Source organism: Octodon degus, unplaced genomic scaffold, assembly GCF_000260255.1.
Source record: "Octodon degus isolate 3935 unplaced genomic scaffold, OctDeg1.0 scaffold00150, whole genome shotgun sequence".
Lineage (NCBI taxonomy): Eukaryota > Metazoa > Chordata > Mammalia > Rodentia > Octodontidae > Octodon > Octodon degus.
The window spans coordinates 2,667,077-2,676,246 of NW_004524726.1; the positions used below are offsets into that span (position 1 = coordinate 2,667,077).

Here is a 9,170-nt window from a genome sequence, read left to right on the forward strand (position 1 = left end):
AAAAAAAAAAAACAAAACAAAACAAAACAAAAAACAGTGAATGACCAGAGTAAGCACTTGGAGAAGGCATGAACTGTGTGAGAAATACAACCCCCTGTGTTTGCTACCTCTCTAGATATGTAGTTACTTTGGATTGTAGGGCCGCTTCTGTTCACCAACTCCCTAACTCTGGCATGTGTCTGTAGGAGCTAGGAGTATTGCCTGAAGACACTAACTAAGGGCACTTCAGAAGCAGTTTGTTACTGATTTTTGGAGTCAGATGTTGCTACTACAGAGATCAGTGTAAATATTTACCAATCCTGGTAAAAGTTCAGCTGTAGGGCAGACCTGGCAGCTGAAAAGTCAAAGAGGAGGAAAAATCATGCCTTCCTGACTGTGGTTTACTGTCTGGATAATGGCTTTAAACACAGATGTGTGTGTTCATGTATGTATGTGAAGTACCACCTGGTCAGCATTTCATTCCACTGCAAAGAGCTTGACAAAGCTCATTTTATGAGCCAAAGTCCTACCATATGTCAGGTTCCTACTATAGCATTTTGTTTGTCAACTTTATTCATAGTAACACTCGATAACAAATTGTATCCCATATATACAAGTGGTATTATGGTGTTATGTATTGTTGAGTTAGGACTCTGTCTTTAGGATTAGAAGTGTGGAGAAAATAGGGTCAAAAACAAAACAATTATCTCACTCAAAGAAAGTCTATTCAAGGTATTATATGGTAGAATATTAAAATATTCCCTTTGGACAGTACAGAGAACTGGTATTTTTCCCAATCCAAAAGGAAGACCTTTTTCTATTCTAGGCTCAGTCACTGGTCATTCAGCAGGCAATGTTTCATGTTTAGGGCAAGGAATGAGACATCTAGAAGCCTAGCAATGAAGAGAAAGCCTAGCAATGGCTATTCAGTGAAAGACTGAATGTTTTTTTATATTATCTACATAGTACATGGCAAGCTGCAGATAAAAAAAATGCACTGGAGTGTCCCACCAGCTATGATTTTATAGATGGGCAAGCAAGCCCAGGGGTTAGGTGATTCTGGACTCACGTGTCTATTTAGGATTAGGGCCAAGAAAAGAAGAGTCTGCAAGCATTTCACATCACACTCACCAGGATTTCTTATTAAAAGGTCACTTTCCCAGTAGGCATTGAGAGGAATGGGGTGTGGAGTATGGAGAAGTAATAATATGAAAAGCAACCATTTATTGCAGAGGCTTCAGTGCATAGCCTTGCTCCCTCAGATTTTCCCATTAGACAAAGACATTGCTTGCAGGCAGAACCACTTGGGTCACAATAGCACCTCCCTGCAGATCCTGTCCTCTATTTTTTCTTTCCTCCCCCAGAACTGGACCTCTAAGATAAACCAGGCAGAGAGGCACCCAGATATACTCGTGCCTGCAAAACTAGGAAACTAGCAGATGCTCTGGCACCATCACCAAGCAAGATTCAAAATCGAAGCTTGGGGAAATCTTCGCTGAATTCTTGTTTGCGATAAAGAAGTTGGGACTCCTCTCCCCTGAGAAAAGTGCATTTTCTTTGCATGTGCAAAGGATGCAGGATCCTGGTCTCTGGGAGGAGCTGGCTGTTGGCAAGCAGGGTTTTAGGGGACCTCCTTTATAATTGCTGTGACACAAACTCTCTCTCCCTCTCCCGCGCTCACACACACACACACACACACACACACACACACACACACCATGTACGTCCGCAAACACATGCACAGAAATGCAGACTAACTTATCTATTTTAACTCTCCCTTTCTGCTCTCCTGCTAGCAACCTGTGGACTTGGATCTGACTGGTGCAGCGAGGAGGGAGGCTGGTAGGCACGCACTCCGGTGCCCGATCCACTTCGTCGCAGTCCTCAGATGCAAGTACCACATTCTGGCTCTTCTGGGGGCCTCTGGCCACCCTCGCCTCTGAGGCTGGAAACTGCAAACCTGCCCTTCGGCTGTTGTCCTTGCTACCCCTCCCCCTTAATTCCGGTCTGTCTCGTGGAGGCAGTGACTATTGGCTGAAGTTCCCCCAGTGATTTGCATGAACGTGGAGGGAGTGTCTTCTGCGCCCTCCTTTCCTGAGCGCTGACTGCGGCCACCCCGGGAATGCGAGGCCGAGGGAATGAGCGCGGCTCGCGCGCCCTGGCAGTGAGCTGGCGCCCGGCGACCTGGCACCCGCGCCTGGATATGGGGCGTCTATCTCGTCCCAGCAGCAGCACCAGCCACAGGAACCTGCCGGTAAGGATGCAGGAACACCGCGACCCGGACAAGTTGCAATACTAGAAATGAACCAGCTCCCAGTCTTTCTTCCTCTCCCAAACCTTTTGCTTTAATCCAAACTTCAAGGGAAAGCCAGAGAGGGAAAGAGACTTTGGGAAATTGTGACTGCATTTTAGCAAGGAATAGCCAAGTCCTTGGGTCTTAAGTGGAACTTTCTGAAGGGAAAAATACAGTCAGATGAGCTGGAGGGAGACGCGGCTGCCTTCCATCCGCGTTAGGCGCTGGGGTTTGGAGATTGTTTCCTGTTGCCGGAGTCTGGGTCTGCTTGTCTGCAGCAGTTGACAAATTGTTTTGCATAATCAATTTCCGTGCTTAATCTCAAGGGGAGGATTAGTGAGGGCTGGGTAAGAGGTGGAGATCCGCATCGTTTATATTTAATTTTACATGTGTGGTAAAATGAAAATCACTTTTCCGACCTACAGCGTTGAGGGGGAGGGGGAGAGCAGGTGGCGAGTGTGGCTGTTTTCATCACCATTATTATTATCGCTGTCGTTGCTTTCGCTGGTCTCAAGCAAAGGAACGGAATACGATTAGTGTTAGAACCCTAACTACCGAATTTTTTCCGCTGAGGAATAAGTCGCGGGCCCCGGAGCCGCACCGTGTGCCCTGGGGCCCCACGGCTGGGGTGTTGCGCTGTCGCGTGACGCAGTCCCAACTCGGGGCGCCCTCCTCTCTGGCACGTTTCCAGGGACGCCTTACGGTTTGGCTCCCAAAGGTTAGCTGGTTGAGGATGGTGATGGGAACTTGGGGGATGGGGATAGAAATTAACGGAAGGAAAAAAAAAAAAAAAAAAGTTCTGCAGACCGCGCTGCCCCAGGAAGCAAGTGTCCTCTTCACTCATTCTGAGGGCAGATTTTTACTCCTAGAAATAAGGGTGAAGGCAGCACCGACCCCAGGGCACTGGCTTCTGTTTCCTTTTGTGTGTGTAACGAACCTTCTCCCCTCCCTCTGCTCCAGCATGTGATTCTGTTTGTCCTCTTCGTGGGACCCTTCCACTGTCTCGCGAGTTACAGCCGGGCCACGGAGCTGCTGTACAGCCTGAACGAGGGACTGCCCGCGGGGGTGCTGATAGGCAGCCTGGCCGAGGACCTGAGGCTGGTGCCGCGAGCTTCAGGCGCACAGAACCAGCAGGCGCAGTCCTCGGGCTCCGAGTGGGACCCGCCTCTCTCTTTCAGCCTGGCCTCTGGGAGACTGAGTGGCCAGTATGTGACCCTCGACAACCGTTCTGGAGAGCTGCACACTTCTGCACGGGAGATCGACAGAGAGGCCTTGTGTCTCGAAGGCGGTGGAGGAGCTGCCTGGAGCGGCAGCATTTCTATTTCCTCCTCTCCTTCCTCGGACTCTTGCCTTTTGCTTCTGGATGTGCTGGTCCTGCCTCAGGAGTATTTTAGGTTTGTGAAGGTGAAGATTGCCATTAGGGACATCAATGACAATGCTCCACAGTTCCCTGTTTCCCAAATCTCAGTCTGGGTCCCAGAAAATGCACCTGTGAACACCAGGATGGCTATAGAGCATCCCGCCGTGGACCCAGACATAGGCACTAATGGGGTACAGACCTATCGCTTGCTGGACTACCATGGCATGTTCACCCTGGACGTGGAGGAGAATGAGAACGGAGAGCGCACCCCCTACCTAATTGTCATGGGTGCCCTGGATAGGGAAACTCAAGACCAGTATGTCAGCATTATCATCGCAGAGGATGGTGGGACTCCACCACTGCTGGGCAGTGCCACCCTCACCATTGGCATAAGTGACATCAATGACAATTGTCCTCTTTTCACAGACTCACAAATCAATGTGACTGTATATGGAAATGCTACAGTGGGCACTCCAATTGCAGCTGTCCAAGCTGTGGATAGAGACTTGGGAAGCAATGCTCTAATCACCTATTCATACAGCCAGAAAGTTCCACAAGCATCCAAGGATTTATTCCACCTAGATGAATCTACGGGAGTCATTAAACTTTTCAAGATAATTGGCGGAAATGTTCTACAAACACACAAGCTCACCATCCTTGCTAATGGACCAGGCTGCATTCCTGCTGTGATCACTGCTCTGGTGACCATTATCAAAGTCGTTTTCAGGCCACCTGAAATTGTTCCACGTTACATAGCAAATGAAATAGATGGTGTTGTTTATCTGAAAGAACTGGAACCTGTTAACACTCCAATTGCATTCTTTACCATAAGAGATCCAGAAGGCAAATACAAAGTTAACTGCTACCTGGATGGTGAAGGGCCATTTAGATTATCACCCTACAAACCATACAATAATGAATATCTGCTAGAGACCACAAAACTTATGGACTACGAGCTACAACAGTTCTACGAAGTAGCTGTGGTAGCCTGGAACTCGGAAGGCTTTCATGTCAAAAGAGTCATTAAAGTGCAGCTTCTAGACGACAATGATAATGCTCCCATTTTCCTTCAGCCCTTGATAGAATTAACCATTGAAGAAAACAATGCCCCCAACGCCTTTTTGACCAAGCTGTATGCCACAGATGCTGACAGTGGAGAGAGAGGCCAAGTTTTGTACTTTCTGGGACCTGATGCTCCATCATACTTTTCCTTAGACAGTGTCACAGGAATTCTGACTGTTTCTACTCAGCTGGATCGAGAAGAGAAAGAAAAGTATAGGTACACGGTGAGAGCTGTTGATTGTGGAAAGCCACCCAGAGAATCAGTCGCCACTGTGGCTCTCACAGTGTTGGATAAAAATGACAACAGTCCTAGGTTTATCAACAAGGACTTCAGCTTTTTTGTGCCAGAAAACTTCCTTGGATATGGAGAAATTGGCGTAATCAGTGTGACAGATGCTGATGCTGGACGTAATGGATGGGTCGCCCTCTCAGTGGTGAACCAGAGTGACATTTTTGTCATAGACACAGGAAAGGGGATGTTGCGAGCTAAAGTCTCTTTGGACAGAGAACAGCAAAGCTCCTACACTTTGTGGGTAGAAGCAGTTGATGGGGGTGAGCCTCCTCTCTCCTCTTCCACAAAAATCACAATTCTTCTTCTTGATATCAATGACAACCCTCCTCTTGTTTTGTTTCCTCAGTCTAATATGTCTTATTTGTTGGTACTGCCTTCTACTCTCCCCGGCTCCCCAGTTACAGAGGTTTATGCTGTTGATAAAGACACAGGAATGAATGCAGTTATAGCTTACAGCATCATAGGAAGAAGAGGACCCAGGCCTGAGTCCTTCAGGATCGATCCTAAAACTGGTAACATTACTTTGGAAGAAGCGTTGCTGCAGACTGATTATGGACTGCATCGCTTGTTGGTGAAAGTGAGTGACCATGGTTATCCTGAGCCCCTCCACTCTACGGTCATGGTAAACCTGTTTGTCAATGACACGGTCAGTAATGAGAGCTACATTGAGAGTCTTCTAAGAAAAGAACCAGAAATTAACATAGAGGAGAAAGAACCACAAATCTCCATACAACCAACTCACAGGAAAGTAGAATCGGGGTCCTGTATGCCCACTCTTGTAGCTCTGTCCGTGATAAGCTTGGGTTCCATCACGCTAGTAACAGGGATGGGCATATACATCTGCTTAAGGAAAGGGAAAAAACATCATAGGGAAGATGAGAATTTGGAAGTGCAAATTCCTCTAAAAGGAAAAATTGACTTGCAAATAAGAGAGAGGAAACCGATGGATATTTCTAATATTTGATATTTTATTGTGGATTAATGTACAGAGATATTTCAGCTGACTTCAGATAGTTTTCATCACAAACGAGCTTGTTGACGTAGATCCACTGAAAGACGACTAATTTATAATTTGTAGTATATTGTAAATAGCTGTTTATGGGTTTTTAAATTTAAATACAGAGGTTATAAAATGTGTACAGCATTTTTAAAGTGAAAATTAGTACTAACAGATATAGAATTGGTGTTTATACAAAAAAGAGAGCTTGGACGTGAATTACAGCTTTCATACACCAAGCAAATCCTAGAGTAAGGTAAGGAAATGGTAAAAAAAAAAAAAAAAAAAAAAAAAAATTGTTCTAAAAGTTCTTTCACCACTAGAGGGCATCAGCTGCTTCTTTGCAGGGAAATATTTGAGGTATTGTACATGATAGTTGTACATGAAATTAATGAGAGAATATATTTTAAATATATTGTTTTTAACATTAAGTAAATATGAAATTAAATCGAATTTTGCCCTACTTCAATATATGATAAAATGTACGTGTCAACAGAATGTTAATTACCTCATAGGTACATTGTATATAGTTTTAAGAGAAGGCATTAAAAAGAAGTGCAATTCCTTTTTAGCAAGGATTAAAACATTGCCGTGTGTGACTAATTTAATCTGCTGAAGAGTATTTTTACTTTCTGTACACTCAAATTGCTTTCTGTTTACCATTGTGCTTGCTATGATTACAGGGGAAAACATATTATTGTTCCTTAAGGAAAATGTAACTAGAAATTGTAGCCAAGAAAAACAGCCAGAACCAGATAAATGTTTCACTTGTTAGCTGCTTCATAGGTGTTCATGACATTTTAGTACTTTTACTATGTCAGTACTATTTTGTACTTTGGTTACAGATGACATTTCTCTATGCTTAAACTCATTCGTTATATAAGAAAAAAAAATTTTAATCACACTATAATTGAATTATTCTAGAAGCTAGTGCCTACTACTGGTTGCTTTCATTGGACATTTTATACGAAAGTTATATATTTTTTGTTGCAGCTTAGGTTTCTCGGCTACCACTTCTGGCTTCCTTTCTTTGGCTATGGCTTAGGTCCAAGAGTTTATTTGTAAACTCAGCAACAGATTCCTTCCATAAATTAGCTTTTCCTGAATCTTTTGCAATGAAGAAAGCTGGCTCATCACTGATTTATCATTTTTACTTCATTGTGTGAGGTGGAAACTTTCCTTTACATGACAACTAGAGCATAATTATCTGTATAAACAAGGAATGTGTAGTTTAAACTGGATCATCTTTTCAGCATTGTGCGTCTGTACTGTACCAAAAGTGTTTATATGTCTTCAAATTAAAGGTATATATTTTCATAATTTTTTTCTTATTTTTACCATTTTATATTTGAACATGGGCTTGTTCTTTCACTGAAGTGCCTGTTATTGGCATCTATTTGTTTTTAGGGTTAAATGTGAGCAAACCATGGCATTCTTATATGCTGAAGTTTATATTAAACTAATTTATTACTCAACTAAACAGTGGGTAAATTATGTATATAGGTAGTTATAAACATATGGTAGAAATGTTGAATGCCTATATGTTAAATATAAATTCAAATGAAAATTTGCACTTGTGCATGTGCATATAAATATATATTAATTTATTATGAATTTAATACTGGTTATAAACATTCCTTTTACCACATATAACAAATTGCTATGTTTTAATAGATTGGAAAAATTTTTAAAGTAAACATACACAGCAAGAAGAAAACCGAGTGGAAATATCAAAGATCATTTCTATTTATATAATTCATTTTTCTTGTTTTATTCAGTGTACAAATTTGAATAAATTAATAAGCATATGAGGGTACACAGTCTGCTACAAAAATAAATATATTTTTATTGTAAATTCCTTTTGTAGGGGAAGCACTTGAGCTAAGAAACTGAGATAATTTAACCCCCAAAACTTTTTATTCTTCACTGATGCACAGCATTGTAGGAAATTATTCCTTTCCCTTCATATTGTACTTCTATTTTTTTAAAGGAGGAAATGACATAAGACACAAGTAAGATCATTAATAAAAAAATCCCTAAGTTCTCCATAAATGCAATGACTTTTACCTTCCTTATAAATTTTAAAAAATTAAATGTTTTGTTCATTTCTAAATATGAAGAAGGTTCATGTGTTTTGCTGTTGGACTTCATCTCCAGCATGAGAAATATCTGTAACCTTAATAAAAAGTTGTATTTCTGAATAACTTCTTGTTGCAGGATTTCCTTTACAAAAACATCTCATTCACATTAAAAACATTAATAACAGAGAAAGCTAAAGGAAATTAAGCTGAAAAATAAAAGCCCCTTTTTACTAACACCTTGTGCTAGAGCAGTTGCCAAAATGTATGCTAATCATGTCGATGTTAGTTGAGCTGGCACAAAAATAAATGTTCCATTCATTAAAAGTCCTAATATCCATTTAACAGTTTGAGATCCAGTGAGTTCTTCTTCCCCAATTAATGAAGAAAAGATTGCTCTGATCTTTGTACTGCCAAATGCATCTTTATGCTACAGAAAAAAAAAAATTGTTCATTTAGTTTGAACTGGGAAATTTAAATCCAACACAGTAATTTCAGCTACAAGGAGAAAAAATTTACATATCATACAATGTTTGACCTTTTAGAATAGATTTACCCAAGCTTTATTTTAAACAAAAAATTATAGTAATGCTTTTATCAAAAATGGTGAAAAAGGAAAGGAAAAACTATCAACATGTGTTTAAAATAGTTTTATAGTGTTAGGGTACTCTAAAAAATCCCAATACTTATTGTTTTAGATGACTTCTTGTGCATTTATGAAAGTACCAGGCATGATTACAAGATAACATCAGAAGAAGCAGCAATAAGTATAATGTATGAAAGTACCTTGATTGCAGGAAGATCACTTGGAACAGTGGTAATTTGTGTTCCAGAAAATGTCTATATTGGTAGCTGTAAAAGGAGGAATCAAGAAATCCTGTCCTCTGGAGACTCAGGGTGTCAGCTCTCCCCGGTGAGGTGGGAAGTCTGGGGTCCTGAGGTCGGACAGGCAGTGGGTAATGGAATACACACCAGGGCCACGCGGTGCTGTCCACCATCACTGGGCAGCCTCAGTGCAGGAAGGCCAGAGACACAGCATCCCAGTATTTTCTCCTCTCTCAGCCAGCTTTGCCCATGGCAAAATTGTATGAAATGTCCCATTTCTGACT

The 9,170-nt window shown here is 41.8% G+C and overlaps 1 protein-coding gene across 1 annotated transcript; it reads left to right on the forward strand.

Moving 5' to 3' along the window:
* The first annotated feature begins 1,742 nt into the window (after window positions 1-1,742).
* Window positions 1,743-6,535, forward strand: Pcdh20 (protocadherin 20). The gene is made up of 2 exons (XM_004642301.3): window positions 1,743-2,233; window positions 3,233-6,535. Exons 1-2 carry the CDS (start codon window positions 2,102-2,104, stop codon window positions 5,948-5,950), a joined length of 2,850 nt encoding a protein of 949 aa, XP_004642358.1. The 5' UTR covers window positions 1,743-2,101; the 3' UTR covers window positions 5,951-6,535.
* Window positions 6,536-9,170: the final 2,635 nt, after the last annotated feature.

Bases quoted from the DNA above. Each gene is read 5' to 3' on its own strand.
- Pcdh20 (XM_004642301.3), top strand. From the start codon at position 2,102: ATGCGAGGCCGAGGGAATGAGCGCGGCTCGCGCGCCCTGGCAGTGAGC. The intron at 2,234-3,232 runs GTAAGGATGCAG...CCTCTGCTCCAG, and splicing joins CCAGCCACAGGAACCTGCCG to CATGTGATTCTGTTTGTCCT.